The sequence below is a fragment of the Phaethon lepturus genome, unplaced genomic scaffold, assembly GCF_000687285.1.
Source record: "Phaethon lepturus isolate BGI_N335 unplaced genomic scaffold, ASM68728v1 scaffold7851, whole genome shotgun sequence".
NCBI lineage: Eukaryota > Metazoa > Chordata > Aves > Phaethontiformes > Phaethontidae > Phaethon > Phaethon lepturus.
The window spans coordinates 8,578-27,427 of NW_010516934.1; the positions used below are offsets into that span (position 1 = coordinate 8,578).

Consider the following 18,850-nt stretch of genomic DNA (forward strand, 5'->3'; position numbering starts at 1 on the left):
GGGACATGCCAAGCACACAGGGCAGTTCATCTCCATGTTTTTTCTTGTGGACAGTTTTAATAAATAACTAGAATTTTGGAGCATGCAGTATATGGATCAGCTGCCTCCACCAGCTGTCTTATGAATAATGTACATATCTTTGATTTCCTATCTATCCAAACAGTGTCTGTGTTGGTGCAGTAAATTTTGAAGACATTGACAATGCCAGTGTAGACTTAATCCCAGTTAACCGTATGCAAACTTCAAAACCTCGCTACACAAGGACTGCACAGTAAGTTTCTCTTATTACCATGATTTTGAGACTGCTTCTTGAGTTCTTGTTACTTGTGAAAGGGGCAAAAACAATTAAAGATCTGTTCTTGAGCAAACGAATGAAAAAAAAATTGGGCAGAATGCTCCTTATTCTTTTTAATTACTTGAACGAAGTCTGTTAACACAGGAAGCACAGTGGGCTTTCAGATTCAAGGTTAAACTTGAAGAGTCCTTTTAATAACTAAGTCAGTAGTAAGCATCCTACAGTGGTAACTGCCTACAGTGGCCAGTGTTAAGTCTGTATCAATCTAAGGGACCATTCAGCCTAGGTACACAAAATTAGTCAAGGAAGCTGATACAAAATGAGCAGAACAGATACCTACTGAGATGATTGTAGAACAGATCTTATCCATCTATTTGTGTTATGGTAAGCTTAAATGCAACCTATTTTGACTAAGTATGAATTTGTCATAAAACATTAAGGCCTGATTCTTTATTGTGTCACATTAGCATTATAGTTTCAGGGAAATTATGCTCCTAACACCATGCATCATGCTTTTCAACCAGAAACGTTGATTAGGGTTTTTTTCCATCCAGGAGTTGCTCTGTGACCCAAGTGACCTTGCCATCCATCTAGTACAGAATGGTCATAATGGACTGACAATAATTGACTGTTGGACCAAAAACTACCCTTAGTGTGCCCATCCTGGGAAGTAAAAGCTGCCTGTGGTAACACCAGTGCAATATACTGTCTTGGTATAATGAACTCTTCATGATCAGCAGACTCTGACCTAGGCTGGGATGGAAATCAGAGTATACTCTCCCTCCTGCTGTTAACCTTGCTAGACTAGTTGCACAACCGAGTTTTAAGAACTCACTAGGCACCTTGCTCTTTTTTTTTCAATTGAGAAAGGCTGCATGTGAAGCTAGTCTGAGCACGTTAGATTATACCCCAAAACACCTGACTTGTTCCTAATGATGCTGACATTACCTAACGCAGGCATTGCTGTAAATGCCTGCAGCAGAAAATAGATTTGTGTTACATTCAAGGCTCAAGTGGGAGGACATGGAAGAGAAGGTTCCGAGTTTAACATGCACCAGGAATTTCTGCTGATGCCATTCTGAATAGAGTCCTAACTTCCAAAAAAACTATGTTTATTTTCAAACTATGACATACTTTCATACTTCACATACTTCCTGTTCTTTAGTATTAATACCAGGTCTGTTGGGTAGAAGTGCATGTGCAATTCTTTGATGGATAGTGTGGCTTAAATATTGCCATGTTAAAAATGTGTGATTTTTAACTTTAGCCACTAGATGGGCTTTGAGTTTGCAAAAGCTCCCTAAAGCGATTAGGAACACCTCCTGACTTAGCTAGATAGCAAACTTTGACATGCAAAGGTTTTCACTTTAAGTCTTTCCTAAAGTTGTCTTTAGTAGCTTGAGATGGTATTAAGCATTTATTTACAAACTTTTTCAAAAGTAAGCCAGTAGAAATAACAACATAACAGTAAGAACTAAAAATGGTAAAACAAAAGAGGAAAAAGACTGCTCTGTTTACTTAATCAGATTTTGTCTTTGCATAGGCCTTTCCTTTCCATCCTTTCAGTGATCTTGCACAGTCCACACTTGTGAGGAAACTACAGAAGGGATGCTTTTTTGGGGGAAGCAAAGGGAGAGAAATTGTAAAAATATTTCCTTCTCTGTTCTGAAGAAAAGGCGTAATGCTGGGCTTTACTCACATATGGCAGAGTATGTGCTAAACATTCCTAGTTGCTGGGAAGTGCCTTGGAAGAAGCTGGAATTTCTGAGCTACACCTTAAGTCTGTTCATTTGTGTTTCTTACATCAGTTTCAGGGAGAAAGCACATCCTTTTGCAATGCATCATATGCTGCCACACGTGGGGAATGGCACATCATTCTTCACACAGCATTACTCACTACAGCAGTAGGTTCACCAGCAAAATAAGGTGCTAAGCATTGTACGATGCTCAAACGTGGCCCGTATTACTGCAACAAAACCTATTAATGTCAAGCTTTTATGTGCATAATGTACCATTCTGATTGTTTTATCTCACCTCCTGCATAAGTCATCTGATTTCTCACAGCCTCCATCTAACTTGTAACTTCTGCTTGAATTAGAACATAAAATATTATAAAATGATTATTGAGAAATGTGCTTTAAAAATACAGCACACATAGCTTACAACATAGGGCTGAAAAGAGATTTCTGACTTTGAAAGGAAGTTAGCAGAGCTATTAATCCTTAGCTCTACCATGTCATACTGCTTTGCTGTAGAGCTTTTAGGAATAGAAGCTGATGTGTACACTGTGCTGCAACAGACAGACATATTGCCTGGATTGATTTGCAGCATATGGTATCTTGGTGGATTTGTAAGTTTGAGCAACAGGTTCTGTATTACCTTCTCTGGTATTCTCTGTGCTATTTTCCTGGGTTTTAGTGAGCAAGGCCATGGGCTTCATTGATTTCTGGCAAGCAGGAGACCAAGATCTCTGAGACCTAAAAGATCCTGACATCTCAAAGCTGTGAAAAGCTCAATTCCACATGAAAAATTCTGTGAAGTTCTTCATAAAGTATATTTATTCTCTATGATTGTCAGACATCAAAATTGCCATGATTTTAAGCAGAAGAAAGAAGAAAGTCAGAAAGAAGACATAGAAGTGATCCCTATAAAGGTTTTTACTCTTTGTGTGTTTGCTGGTAGTTCTGGAAAGATGTATAAAGGTATTAAGGCTGATTGATAGACTCTCACCAAAATCCTTGAGAAGTTAGATATATACTTTGGATTTAAAGCTTAAAGACACTTTGTAAGCCTGTAAAATGTAAAACTATCTTTTTAGATAGCCACTTTCACTCTTTCATGGACTAGCAGTTGCACTTCCTGCCTCTAGCACTTGGGCAACAGCATCGGCACTCAGGCATTACTCCAGTGAGACACTATTCTTCCCCAGACCATGCAAGAAACTGGTTGCCATTCAAATTATTAGCAAAGCTGAAACTAGCTAAGAGTCATCTGTCATGTAATTTTGCAGAGACAAACAGGAAGAGTGGTGAACCTGGGCATGTTTTGTATGTTACTCTTGCACCCACCCTCTCTTCCTTTTGGCAGAACAGGAAACCGTCTTCTGTTTTTCTTCTTTTTTCTTAAGGAATTAGAAAAAAGATAAAAGTCATGACTTATGCTGCAGTTGGGGCTGAGCCTAAAAGCCCCTAGTAAAAGATCACTCTTATAAAAAGCTGCTGTGCAATATATATATACTCTGATGTCCTTACCATACAATTTGCAGGATTAAGTGGTTTGCCAAATCCCATTGGGAATCTGTAGCACTGGTAGGAATAAAACTTCATGTATCCTGAGCCCTAGCCTGTGCCTTTTTTTTACCAAACTCTGAGATTTAGGCTATTGAAATTGTGCTTTGCTGAAACTTGGTTTTAAAAAATAATAATTAATTAGGACAAAATGATGGCCATAGTTCTTAAAAGTAAGGCTGAGACACAAGTTAAGACTTGGGAATCTAAGCCATTTTTTCTCCAGTTTTTCTCTGAGGTTCAGACATGGAATAGCTGTGGGAGCCTTCACCCCATGTAAAAAGACATGTCGTAAATGCTGTGACTCATCTAGAAATGCTAAATTTATTGATCTGAGCTTATTAATCAAAACTATGTTCATGATCTGGTGGCAGTCTAGGCTGATCAGTGGGTATTTCCTTAAGCGAGCTGTGGAAGTGCTTTTCTCAGGTCAGACTCTTCATCTTTGCACTTGACCAAAGATACTGGATGGTAATTTAGTTCCTCTCATTCTCTTCCAGGCTTTCATTAAAGCCTGTCTTGGGGGAAAGGGATCAATTACATCATCTCTTGAGGTCTGTTCCAGCCCTGGCATGTAGCATCATTCTTAATATCCTTGGTTTGTGTATGCAGTCCTGAATCTGCTTTAGGATGAACTTGCTTATCTCTTGCATCCTTGGTTATGTTGAGATATATGCCTAAAATCTGGAATCTTCTACCATTTCTTTTCCAATGGCAATGTACAGATCTTTTTTTAAAAAAGAACCAGTCAAAAAATTAAGAAGTTGTGAAAGAACAGTCTGAAAAATCTCTTTTTAATGCAGCCCTTTCTCACCAACAGATCTCCAAAAATCTTTCATAAAGCTTATCATGTTCTCGTCTTACAGCCCAGTACTCCATCAAGTGGACTATATTGTCGGAACACAGGAGTTGTAGGCTTGAATCTTGTCTTTTTATGCTACTAACTATCAAGGTTCCAGATGTAATGCTTTGGTACTTTTTTGTATTTTCTTTGTATATCACTTGTGTAATTTTGTTAGGTATACTGGACAACAATTGTCCAGTGGATCAAGTGGGTTTTGTTGCACTTTTAAATTTGCCAATTTTTTGTGCATATTCTTTTTCTTGTGGGTTTTTTTTTTCATACTTTCTCCACTTGTCTGCCTACTTTAGACTCTCTTCTTGTGTTTACTTTCTTTTCTTTCAAATCCATTAAGTGTAAAATCCATTGGAATCAATGATTTAAAGGTATCTGCTTAACAAGATTCCCTGAACTGGGGTAGAATTGAGTACCTGTTCATATATTTTGCAGAACTGAGACCTCTGCTGTTTGTTTTAGAAGACTTTGTAGTCTGAATTGATTATGTATGTTTTCCTTGGTTATTTTTTCTTTGTTTCTTACTGATTTGATTATTAACTATTTGCTTATAATATTTACTTACTTGTGGAAGATGAATACTGCATTTTGTTTTATATTTCACATAGCTAACCATATACTAGGTAGGGAAGCAACTGGGAGCTAAGGAGTATCTTTTGTGCAGCTGACAGGCTTTCAAAAATAGCCTGGCAGCCACACATGAAAACCAGAATTCTGAAAGAGCTCACATTCTGGGTGCATGTTGGTTGTGAAGCTCCTGTGAAAATCTGGCCACAAACATCACAGTGAAACTTTTAGGTGCTGAGCACTTCTAAAAATCTTATCCCCTGTGTGTAATTGCTGCTCCAACCCAAATGCATATCAAGGAGGAGGAGGACAGTCTGAATTCTAAGGAAACACTGTATTTTCATCTCCCTTGGGCAGGTTACACAAGGCAGGAAACTTCTCAGCACAGCTACGGTGACTTCCAGGAAGGTTCAGACTGCTAAATTCTCTGGCCACTTTTGAGACGCTCCATGTTATTAATAAATGAAAATAAGCAATGACCCAATTCATTCTTTCTTATTAGCACCTACTTTGAAAAAAATCTCTTTCTTATTCAGAAGTGCATTTTGAATCTAATAATTTTGAAAACCATACGGAAACTGGTTTTACTGCATCATATGGATTCCCAACATAATCACCTGCTGTTCTCTTTTTCTTAAACATCTTTATAGGTATGTAATTTTGCATAATTTTCCTCCGCCTCTAGTCACCAGCTTCTTCCTTTGTTGACCTCTTCCCCAATCAGCTGCTGAAACAAGGTTACGCTCTATGTGGTATTTTAGTTCTGCAGGTGTTTTAAGGGTCAATGGAAAAAAGCCTCCCACACTGGTGATGGGGATTTCCTCTGTAACATTCATGGGCAGGGCTCTGGTAAATGCTCAGTCTGACAGACACAAATAACTCTCCTCCTTGGCATTGTTAGAACTCCCTTACGCCCTCAGAGAGCTAGCAGTACTTAGTGTAGTAATAGTGTAGCAAACTTAGTGCATTCCAGCATACACAGCAACAGTTCATATCGATCAAGTATTATATCTGCCTCGTGCTTTCCTTTTTTGTGTGTCTTTTTTATTATAGCACAGCAACTGCCTGATTTCTCACTGTGGTACTTATTACCTCTTGAAATTTGACAAAAGGAGTTAGGACAGAGATTATGTTTTCTTGTTCCACATTAAAAGCCTCTGCCTCCAGAATTAAGTAAAAATCTGGCAGTCATTAACATTTTAGAACTCATAATTCATCAGCTCTCATAATACTCAATAGAGGGCAGTGTTTACCCAACACATAGGCGTTCTAACGCAGTGTTATTTGCTTAGCGGTACTTTTGAAGCATCGACTCATTAATTGCCGTAACATTCGTAAAGTAGATTATAGTATCAGTTTTTGCAAGATGAAGACTGAGGAGGCCAAAGTGACTTGTCCAAGGCCACAGTTTTCTGTGTCAGAGAGAGGACAGGATCTGACCAAAATCCATTTCTGGAAGCAGTTGATTGAAATGAGAACTTGACACGTACAGTTTCTCAGAAGACAAAGTCCTATTTCAAGTCCTGCAGTTCTTGCATAAAGCTGTTCTCTGAAACTACCCTTTATTCTTGTTTTCTCAAGCACATTGGGCAAAATGCTACTATCACATCAGTATATCTGTAGTGACTTCAGTCATATTTCTTCAGTGTAGTCAGCTTCCAACTGACTGTGTGCATGCATCCCTTATCATTTCAAGTTACCACAGAAACCTCACAGGCCACAATTAGCTGGGGACAGGACCCTCTGCTGCCTTGCACCTTGCATAGTCATTTTTATGGGCTGCCGAAAAGCTTTCCCACAATGTGTCTGTTCTTCAGAAACTGACACCTTGTCCACCATCTATGCCTTTTTAGTGATTTTCCAGTTTGAGTCATTCGGGGGGTTGAGGGTCGGGGATGCTGAAATATCCTACTTTGACATTTTCCAAATGAGATTTTATTGCTGGCTTATATTACCCCCTACTAAAATGAAGGATTGAACAAGTTGAAAGCAGAATTTAAAAAACTGTTTGAAATTGTAGAAACAATATGTTCCAGTTCAACACACTTCAAAATATTCCTGGGGAATTACCATTTTGATGGTTTTATCTTTTTAGAAACCCCAGATCGATTTGTAAATACCCATTCCCTATCCTGCTTTGATGGCTGAGGGAGAAGGGTATGAAATGCAACCCTGAATGCTCTGTTCAAAAATCCTGTCTGTCCCATTCTTCGTTCTGCATGGAGCACCTTGTTTTGACTTCAGAAGTTCTCTCAGGTATATTTTTTCCCAACACAAGAGAGTGTATGCATTCAGTTTCCTGACATAGGATTACATCTGAGGCATTTTTACCACAGGTTATTCTGCTTGGCAAATAGGATCATGGAGTAAAAGAAGGGCCACAAACATGTGACATGTTAGTCTTCCTGGAAGGCAATCTGAGCTGGAAGCCAATTGCAAGACTTATGTACTGTGAGTGAGACCTGAGAGGTCTGTTTTATAATTGTGGTAACCAGAAGAGCTAGTTAGTGACTTAATCTGGTGATTTATATACGACAGTCTTTCTAAGAAAGAGTAAGATGTTAGGAACTCTTTGCTCCAAGTGCAAGGTAAGAATCTACCAGATTGCTTTCAATAGACAGAAATTTTGCACAAGAAACTGGGATACCTCAAGCTGAAGTGCTAGATCCAAGGTTTTCCAAGTATTACAAATTATTTGAGGGAATCTTGATTTTGCTCCTATAGAAACAGCTGACATGGAATTTACATGGCAAATCTGGGCATCCAATGCCCTGGAGACACCCTAGAGGATTGCTTCCAGCTGCTGCTTCAGAACAATACGGGTCCCGTGCGGGTCCTGTGCTATAAGGGGTTATCTCAGATATGTTAAGGCATCTCAAATAGCTCTAAATGCCAGTATGGGTGGGCAACTAATTGAATCCACATTGTTTTTCCTGAACACTACCGGGAAATAAAAATCTTCAAAGACATCCCCAGGTGGACATAGGAAACAGAGGCACACCAAAGCAGAGGCACTCAGAATCACTACAGTCCACTTGAAAAATCTTAGAGCTTGCACCGATTCAACTGTCAACGCTGTATGTTTCTTATTGTTGGAACTAAGAGCTGCTAGCATGATAACAAGGAAGTGTATGAACAAGCGAGATGTCATGGTTACAAAAAGAAAGTTTGATGACGACAGCATAACCACAGTGGAGTTTTATATGTCGCCCAGTGGTAGCCTGGCACTTAGTTGTTTTCTTTGGCAGCAACAATCTGGTTTAGCAGCTCATTAAATAGAACACACAAGAGCTAGACAGTATGATCCAAAAACAAAAAAACAAAGGGGTATTTTTTTAACCTCAGTTTCTTCTGCTTTATCACATACATAACCACAGCACATTTTTGCATCTTCTTTGTAGGTTCCCAGGAGAGCAGCTGCTTTATTGTAGTGTAAGCTTTCTTACTATCGTCATACTTTTAGCTTCTCTCTGCCCATCTCTCTTCTCTTTCAGAGCTACCTTCTTCCCACATGTTATGAACATACCAACTTCTGTCAATCCTTTCTAACAGACAGTCTAGAGCAAATCTTCACCCTGGGTCATCTCCCAGGCTTGATTTTTGGATAATGTTTGGCCATTGACGATGCTTTTTTCTTCTACTTTTTCAAGTTTTAAAGGTCAGAAGATTTTATCAATCAGATGCCTCACTGTGCGTAATGTATTTGAATATCTCCACAGTTGTACAGTTATGTGAGCTAACTCCAAATAGTGTTATGAAATGTTGCAGATTAATATGGGGCTTCTTGCTGTCATCTCCTCTTCTCTGTAACACTCATATAATTTCAAGGAAGTCGATGGAATTTCTTTATTACGTGTGAGAGATGTATCTTGGTGTGTAGCACATCAACAGGGTAATAAAACTCTGTTCCTTCAAAGTAATATCACATTTTCAGTTTTAGCTGAATGCATGTGCTTACACTCACAGCCACCCAATGTCCACTGTGTCCCTCAGTGGGATCCCTGCATATGCAGATTAAATTTTCTACACAGAATTACTTTATCAGCACATAGCCTGACAACTGGCTACTTTGACATAAAAAAAGCAAGTTTGTCTGCAAGATATTTTGTCCAATTCTGAAAATACAATCCACTGCTATGTTATATTTTCAGGCCAATTTGTTACCACTGCATGGCTGCTATCAAGATAGAGAGCAGATTTTTTACTTGCTTAGCCAACTACTCAGTGACTCCCTGTAAGTAACAGCTTCCCAAGTGCTACAAAACTGGTGTAATGATTCTACAAAGCTATCTTCTCTGGAGCGTTGCATCCTGGAGCATAGCCCAGGGAATATAGCAGTGTATGAATGTATGGGTTAGTGCAAGACTATTCCAAAATAAGACAAAGAACTAGGTGGTCTTTCTGCTAACAATGCGTATGAAGACTGCAACATACACCACCAGTGCTCCTATGACTAGTTCACCCACAGTCCTCTGTTATAACTGTTGTAGGTAGATAGAGCATATTGTCATTAGCTCTGCTATTCTGGTGAGGCATTTCATAGCCAAATTTCCTAGCACACAAGTCAAAGAATTTTCTGATAAACCACGTCTTGCACATATGTCCAGTTTTGCATCCTGTGCTAAACTTTGTTGCAGAGAAGTAGCTGATCAGCTGTACTGAAACTAATAGCTCTATGCATTTTATAATTAAAGGAATTGTTTATTTTTACCCAGTGTGCAGGGGAACAAAAAAATACTTCCGAGATTATTTTAAAGGAGGCACTGTTATCATTCTTCTGGTCCAAAGACCCACAAAGAACTAATGCAGGCAAGGTTTACAATCCCAAGTATTTAGCTGATTCAGTGGATGAAACAGCTTGTCATGAGCTCTTACCTCCATGTGCATGAGCAGTCTGGATAGATGTATAATTCATCAGTGTCCTTTGTGTTGTCAATATAAAGCAGCACTGATGATACTGTCTGAATAACTTTGTGCTGCAAAAAAAGCTGTTGTATTGGGGGTTAGGTTGTTTTATTTTTAATCTTCATGGATTATGTCTCTGAATTCATATTAGTATCTTCTTTTTTCTTTAATTTTGTCCATTTCTGCTTCATCTTGCAGCAATTGTTATCAAAATTTTCTGTTCTGCTATCTCAGATAAGTAGAATTCTTTTTTCTGTCTCTTTAAGGAACTTTCTTTTTCAGTTTCACATTAAAACTTAGCATCAGAATTAACAAAAGGCTTTAGTTTTCCAAGATGTGGCACATCCTGTCTAGTCCACTGGTGCACTCAAGCTAGAATTTCAGTTGATGTGTCTAAACAGTGTTAATAATTCTACATATACATGTAAATACATTCTTAATACAATCTAGGGGATATTTAGAGAATTTCAGAATAATTTAGGAAATCATTTGTGGCCATGAGAAATGACACTTGTTGGCCTAAAACCTGCTACCTAAATTCCATGTTTGAAGCTGGAACCTAAATATGAGCTAAATCTGTATCACATTTTTAAAGAATATTTCCTTGCTTTTTGTGCTCTTTGGAAATCCCATGACCCCATTTGTTCTTTGAGATTAAATGTTGCTTGTAATCATGAATATCATACAGATATTCAACCTAAACAACGTGGAGGGGGGGGAAGAAAAGTCACTAAAGAACTCACTTTTGCCACTTCTAAGCAAAGAATTTGGGTCACATCATCAGCTAGATCATCACAAAGTTGTTTCACTGATCTTAAAGAAGGTATGCCAGTTCATACATTCTAAGGAGTACTCGTATTATGAATAGTTTTTAGCCCATCCATCTTCGATAAACACTAGCTATTTTAGAACTGATCTGTAAGTCATATTTCAAGCCTATAGTCATTTAATTTACTCTTTCTCCACCCCCTGCCTCCCCTTTAACTTTTTCCTTTAGCACTCCAAATATCCCTGGATACACTGGCAAGGTTCATTGGTCACCAACCCACCCGGCAAATTCTAATCTTCCATCAACAACCCCATCAATAATTGCATGGATGCATGGGGAGGTGTGAAGTATATTTCTCAGCTTGTTCAGAAAGATTACATGGAAAATCCTAATTGCATTTATTTAGTTAAAGAACAATTAAATGTTAAGCATGACATTCCATTGGCTTAAAAAATACAGAACAATTGGGGTTGGATACCATCACATTACTATCATGCTAATCTGAAATGCTTTTGTGGTTTTAGAATTTTTCTGGAACGTCATAAGGTAGGTGCTGGGAAGGTACCTTAATACTGAGGTGAATCATGATTTCTAAATGTGGATTATTTCTACTCCAAGAAATTTTTTCTTTAGCTACAGTCACTAAGTCATGGCTTAAGTGACTATTTATTTTGATTGATTGTTCTATGTGTGTTTTGAAAGAGGCCCATGAGTGTCAAGGTTAAAAATTCCCAAAAGAAAAATACGTGGTGGTATGTTTCCAAAGTAGTGTTGGCAGACTTGTGAAATGGGTATTTGCTATACAAAACCAGTTGTTAAAAATGGGTGGGTTTATTCAAAGGCAGTGAGAGGCAAAATCATGCCATGCCCCACACCAGTGCAGCCCAAGACCCTGTGACTATGAAATCATTATACTCCCACATCACTTTTGTGGCTACCTCATAAAGTGAGTTAATAATCTTTAGTCTCTCTTGCTCTTCCATAAGATGCTTGTTAAAACTATGGGCCAGTATAAGTATTTCAGTGTCTAATTCTTATTGGTTTTAAAAGGAAACAGCTGAAAAACTATTTTGCTTTTGTTAGCACAAAGAGCTTCTGGCACTGGCAAAGGACCAGCCTACCTTTCTCGCAGTAGCTTCGAAATAGCTTAATAACTATTTGTTACCCCTCTTTCCTTTGCGATTTTTTGCTTTAGATTTTGATTTCTTGTTATCCATAATGATCTAGAACATGGTGACACTATTGCAAGTTGCCATGTTTTCCTGAGAAATTCGTCTTCCATTAAACTGTCTAATTTGCCTTAGAATTCTGTTCACAACACATCACACTTCTTTTTCAGCACTGCCAGTGAAAAGTATCCAGAAAAGTCTCGAGGAGCTTTAAGCAGCTGCCTGGCTTTTACAGAATTCACCTTGTCAAGTGTTTCATCGCACAAAATGCACTGGCTCCCATTTCTGCTGCCCTCCATCCATTCACCTCTGCTCTTTTTCTCTTGTGGTTATACTTAGAAAATAGGCAGTCACCTGTAGTCACAGTTTGCCATTGGCAGGGAGAGAAAAGACGCAACAGAGTCCTGAGTCACTATAGGCTAATAAAGCTAGAGCGGCTAATATAGCCGAGCAGCCTGACGCAATACGAACCGGATTGTAAATGTCACAGACAAATAAAAAGGCAAATGCACCTTCGCAAAGATCATTGGCAGACTTTAGACAGATACCAGGTTGCAAGAGCAAAAAGACAGGCGGCTGTCACTGTGATCTGAGAAAGGAAAACACATCTGTTACTTCCTTTGACTTTCTACAGGTGTTACTGTGAGTGTAGTTCACAGTGGACAAATTTTCTTAGTTTTCAGTGGATAGCAAGAACGGGGTTCTCATTCTGCGCTACTGGAGACTTTCCAGAACCAGGACGGAATGCCCTGACTCTTTTGAAGAAGGGTGTGTAGGAAACAACAAGCAAGCTTAATCATGCCCAGGCATTGTAGACCAGGTTTTACCACCCTTTTTCTGAGCAGAGTGGTACATTCCCGTGAGGGTTGAACCACTGGTTGCAAAATTGTGTCAGTCCTGGTTTATTTTCTCTGGGGCTACTTGTGGAGTAAGATAGTGTTCACTGACTTAAGATGGAGGATTGTAGCCCTCTATGGAACTGCTATGCAAGACTATAAAAGGGATGCTGGGAATCTCCCCCCAACATGGGTTAGCGATGCCCATAAAAGAGAGATGTTTAACATTTGATTCCTTCCCTTTGTAAAATAAATGTTAAAAGTCCTGCTGATTTCAGCGGTAACAGGTGAAGCTAGACTGTAATGGAGAGGTGAAGAGAAGAGAGGCTATTCCTGGAATTTGGGGTCAGACTACCCCAATTCACCTTCACGTGCTTTTCATGTAGGATGTGATCTCATTCTTAGTGTTTTTAAAATGGTGACCCCTTTCTTCTTCTCTTTCATCATTCTCAAGACATAACTGTAATAATTTCTCAGAAAGTAGCAAGTGATTGCATGTGTTTTTATAGCTGTTTTATTTGACATGTCTACAATATACAGCCAGTCTCCTGAAGACAATTATGGGTATCAGAGGGAGTCTCTTGTCTACTGCTAACATGGTCTAATAAATGTTCCTGTCAAAAGTATCAGCAATATTTAAAATGATGACCCCTTTCTTCCTCTCTTTCATCATTCTCAAGAACATAACTGTAATAATTTCTCAGAAAGTAGCAAGTGATTGCATGTGTTTTTATAGCTGTTTTATTTGACATGTCTACAATATACAGCCAGTCTCCTGAAGACAATTATGGGTATCAGAGGGAGTCTCTTGTCTACTGCTAACATGGTCTAATAAATGTTCCTGTCAAAAGTATCAGCAATACCAGATAGACCAGGCAGCATGCAACCACTTTTGCACTCTATTTCTATCGCATGGAGCTTCCACAGTATGTGGGGCAAAATCCTTTATACCTATTTTAAGCATTCTGAACTCAACAGCATTGTACAGGATGTAGAACAGAAGAAATATGGTTTCTTCATCTTAGAAAATGAGTAGTATTTTTATATGTCAAGCTTTACTGCTGTATTTTTATTGTATTTTTATTTCCAGGTAATCCCAAGAAGTCAGAAAATTAGGTTTCAAAGTCCTTTAGTGCAATTAAATTCTGGCAGCGTTGTTTACCTTTGGCATAGGAAGAAATGTTTTATGTGTTGTTTTGTGTTTTGTTTTGTGTTTAAATGAACTGTTGATTGCTAGCCAGAAAACACAAATCTATTTGTACCATGAGTTGTATGGAAATGTGTTTGCCTTGCCATAGTTATTGTAAGGTAGTGCTGGATTTAGTTTGATTTTAGAGATGGGTTGCACGTTTTCAGCAAGTTGCATTGGAGATTTCAAAAGGGATTTTTAGGTCAGAAGAAAATATTTTTTGTTTGGAGGGTGAGTGAACATAAGAGTTGGTGGTCACTTCTGTGTCAGCCCTGCTTTTGATTAGGTGTTTTGCAGCAGTGGGTCTAGGTTGTAGGTACTAGATTATTTATAGTGCCTCTTCCTGTAAAATATTAGAAGAATATCAGAAGTCTAGCATAAATTGTTCCCTCCCAGACAGCCCCCAGCACATTTTCTAATCCCCATCTCAGTATTCCGTACCACGAGGACTGGGCATCCTTGAGGTACAGAGGATGCCTTGAGGCATTGCAGGCATGTCATGGTGACACCAACGTGTTGTTTCTAGCCTTGAAAGCCAAACCTGCAGCATCACCAGAGTTAGCCCTCCAGGCACCGCAGGGCCTTATATGCTTGCCTGTGTTCAGTGTGCTCATGGCAGCTCTCCACAGTGTGCAGGTTAGTTGTGAAGCAGCTGTGTATGTGTCCAAGAAAGACTGAAAAGATGCAAGAGGCAGAATATACCTTTCTTGCAGCTGCTGTAGGGATCCGTCTTTCAGCACGTTACATATATTCAGAAAGAAAGATTTAAAACTCTTGGGAAGATTTGCCACCATATTGTTCTTAAGGGCACTGATTTTAATACCATGTAATACTGCAAATTATTAATATAGTCTGAGGCCAATGGGCATAACTGTTTATGAAGGATGCAGTGAGAGGGAAGAAAAGGGAATGTTTAGCAATATGAGAACACGTTTTAAAAGTGTTTTTTTCTCTGTCTTTTTGTGACTGCAGATACATAGCAAAATGCAGAAGCTCAACTCAGTAAAATCACCAGGGACCTTTTTCTCAAATGGTGACTCTCATGATTCTTTCAACAAGAGAGAACGAGAAACTATTACAATTTAGAAAGTGTCAATCCTTTTTACCTGCGTAACTGAGAGCCTCAGTGTCTGACAGTGAGGAGGAAGGAAATGTGTGAAGATGTGTGGATACTTTGAATAGGGAACAAAAATAAAATAACATAGAAATGGGTGTTTGTGGTAGTCCTCATTACATTATTCTCATATTTATGACTTACTAGTGTTGTCAGTTAAAACCATATTAAAAACAAGACGAGTCACAAGTCAAAGGCTTGAAACTTGCTCTCTGTACTGGATTGCCTTGTTAACTAAGGTAGACAATGATGTTGTAGCTGTTCTGTCCATTGACATAAACATTGTGTGTGTGTGTATAATACAAAAGGATATACATACACAAAATATATGTGTGTACATATACACAAAATGACATATATACACAGAATGACATGAACATTTTGTGTGTATATATGTATATACATGCAGACACACATATATAAATGTATTATTAACTAAGAAATCATTACAGAGCAGCAGCCCTTCTCACCAGCGTGCCTTGCAAAGATGGTTAAATGTCACAGAGTGCAATTTGAATCTTTGCCTGTGCTGGCTTTGTGTGTAAGCAGTGAGTAAGAGGAGCTAGGCTATGTCCTCTGGTCTGGAGGCTAATTACAACTGTGTGTCTTGCACCCATGCTTAAAGTCTCTTATACTTAAACTGAAAACAGTTAAATAGGGAAGATGGAGGGCCAGTACTTAAGTCTTTGTCTCAGCACCGTTTTATTTTCTGGTGTTAGTGTAGACATCGCGAGGAAGTTGCATCCCTGAGGAAGAGAAGACCAAACACAAATTTGTAGTTCAGGGAACTGTACTGTGCTCCAGGGGGCAAAATAGTCCAAACAGTTTATTCTAAATTGGACAGCTTGGCAGCTTGCTCAGAAGTTTCTGTCCTGAGGTCTCTGGTGAGTTGTATTACCCAAATCATCTCTATTGCTGCTCTGTTACCGCTTCTGCTTGTTTTTATCCAGAAGGATTTTGAGGTACATATGTATATAACACATTTATAAGAAGTAGCTTTCCCATATCCAGTCAAGGGCTTTCTGTGAAGGATTATAAAATGCACCTATGGTGAAAAGCCTTTTCAAGAGCCGACCGAAGACTCATTGGAAATACTGAAAGGTGGGGAATATGAACCACAGAGCCAGAAAGCAGCAGATCCACAGAAAGAACTAACATCCCTCAACAAAGGGGTTAGATCCTCAGCAACAATAATGGGAACTGAGCAGCCAAAGCCCTGATGCTGCTGTGCAAATCTCAATCATACAGGATATACAAGCCCCCAGGGAAGGGGAGATGACAGCTAAGCAAGGCAGGCACTGACACTAAGGTACACCATTTCTCCTAACAGGACTGTAGAAGATTGTTTATCCTAAAGTGGAGCAGAAATATTCCAGTTCTTGAAATGTCTGACCTAACACAAAAACTATATCATTTTTATCTCTCTGTATTTTCATCAGGCACAAAACACTGGTACTTGATTTTTTAAAACAGATGCTCTTATATAATCAGTTTCTCTGTATGTATTAAACTAGAACTTAGGTGCACACACGCAAAATTAAAGCAAATGTACAGGTACAGGAAGGATGCAACCTGCTTTTGCCTTTTCTGCTCATCCATTTTGGAGCTTCACGTGTATACAAGTCAGTGAATATTTTAAATGAAAACATAATCTCCTTTGCAAATTTGGCTTGTTATGACCCATTGAATTATTATGTACCATATAAAAATATTTGCAAATTTGTTACTGGTTACAAAGGCTATGTTTTTATATGCTTGGGAAGGATTCCAATTAAATCTTTCAGAGCCACAACTCTGCAGTGCAGAGAGTGTGATCTGACTTTGGGTAAGAATGTAGGAACTGTCTTTGTGCAATGCAATGCAGCGTCACAGGCTATATCTTGAACAGAAACTTAAATTCCATTCAGGCTAGCAGATGAAAACTGATTGCATTTTAAACCAGCAGCGGGCTGAGAACATTGACTGCAAAGACAGATGCCATCGCTTGAGTAAGTTCAGATTGGATGCTTTATGTATAAAAACATTTTACACACGGCATAATTAAAGCACAATAATCTAAGGAGATGGGAGCTACATTTAAAATGGGGCAAGTTCTCAGCTGGATAACTCAGCATAGTTTTCTCTGACTTTACAGATTGGTTAAGAACCAGAATCTCTACATCTAATGAGTGAAAGCTGTGTATTAGAATCAAAATTGTAAAAAAAAATCATAAGGATGATTTACACTTCTCCATACTGCTCAGTCAAGCTGACAACATTTATAAAATAAACAAACAGTGGGGAGGAAAGTTACTTTTTAAAGTCAGTTTCTAGTTACTTTCAGTTTCTCTGAAAACTTGAACAAAGAGCAAGAAGCTCGTGGGTTTAAAGAGCAAATGGAAAGGAAATGGTTGTATCCAAACTATAAAGTCCCTCATTTCACCTAAAATAAACTAACTAAAACAACAAAAAAACCCATGTTTTCAAACTGTTTTTCTCATTAAGAAGTCCTTATGATTTTAACAAACCTATATTTTGATCCTAAAATTACGATAGTATTCCTTGAAACCTCAAGAAGGGAAATTTTTTGTGTATTGAAACAGAAGAACTTACAAAAATAATAATTAAAATGTAGGTATGTGACACATTCAATACAAGGCCTGTTCCTGTTTCTGCTGGCTGCAATAGCATTGCTCTTGGTACTGAAGACAGAAGGGGACTCTTGCCATCATATGTATGGCATATATATTCTATAAATAGCACCACTTGATTTAATCTGAACCCTTCTAGATTCTTGTGATTCACCAGTATGGTGAACTGGTTATTGCTATTTTAAAGTTTTCTGACTCTTCCATGCTATCCTAAAGAGAAACAAAAAACCTCTAGAATATTCTTTCTCTTGATACTGTGGCATGTGATATAAAGTATATGAAAGAGGGCTGCTATCAAAGATTCTCAGTTTTGCCTCCAGTTGGAAACCAGTGAACAAATACTTTAGTTCATGGGACAACTTCTGCTTTCCATCTGTTAAATGTCTTGCTGAATCATAGATGTTGTTAATCTGTACACGTTGTTCAGAAAGTAGTCGAATTTCAGGTCACTAAAAATCATTTTTGGATCTGTTCCTTTGAGTTATGGCATCAACACCTAGATGAACAGGAACAGAGTTGGCTTCCGGTGTGTAGTAAAACCACTGAAAAACAATGCTGCTGTGAGAGAAATGGTTTCCTGGGTAGAATTTGGTTGGTTTTCCCTGTGCAGTCTTCTAAAGGCTTCTGAAAGTGTCTTCTAAAGCAGAGCATTTATGCCAACCAAAGAGTCACTATATTTGCAGCTTGTTTTGCAGAATTTCTCTTTATAAGCAGCAGGCTTTGGAAGTTACATGATTTGAAGTCATTTTGTGTAAAAGCAGTTGTTAGCACAGTGACCATGCTTTTAATATGATCCCTTCAATGTACACAGTACGTAAACATGTCTTAACTATTCTATTTCTTTCTAAATATCTCTAAATAATTTCTATATATTTTTGTATGCGTAGGTACTAAACCCTTTCAAATACATTTTTGCATTATGTCGAATGGATTGATCATAAAGAAACATTTTGACATGGAAAAATAGGCTACAACAGAACAATTATCATAAGTCTAGCTAAAGTTCATATTTTTTTAGACTAGATTCTTTTACCCCCTTGCTCCTTTCAGAAATACGCATTTTAAAAAATTGGTTTCCTTTGGTTTGTTTGTTATTTTATTCCTAATGCTTCTCATCTGCCATCTAGTAAAGGTCATAGAAATATTAATGTACTTCCAAAGCAAGAGGACCAAAAAGCTTTGCTTTCAACATAGCTTAGAGTATGGGGATGCAAATTGCAAGAAATCAGTGGC

The 18,850-nt window shown here is 38.3% G+C and overlaps 1 protein-coding gene across 1 annotated transcript in view; it reads left to right on the forward strand.

Annotated features, from left to right (window-relative positions):
* The window catches only part of LOC104627839 (chromosome unknown open reading frame, human C7orf72), a gene marked incomplete at both ends in the record, with an annotated part of 19,823 nt that extends 4,917 nt beyond the window's left edge, over window positions 1-14,906 (forward strand). Inside the window, 3 exon segments of the mRNA XM_010296218.1 lie at window positions 143-271; window positions 10,908-11,021; window positions 14,846-14,906. Of these exon segments, the coding sequence (XP_010294520.1) occupies window positions 143-271; window positions 10,908-11,021; window positions 14,846-14,906 (304 nt within the window).
* Between the last annotated feature and the right edge of the window lie 3,944 nt (window positions 14,907-18,850).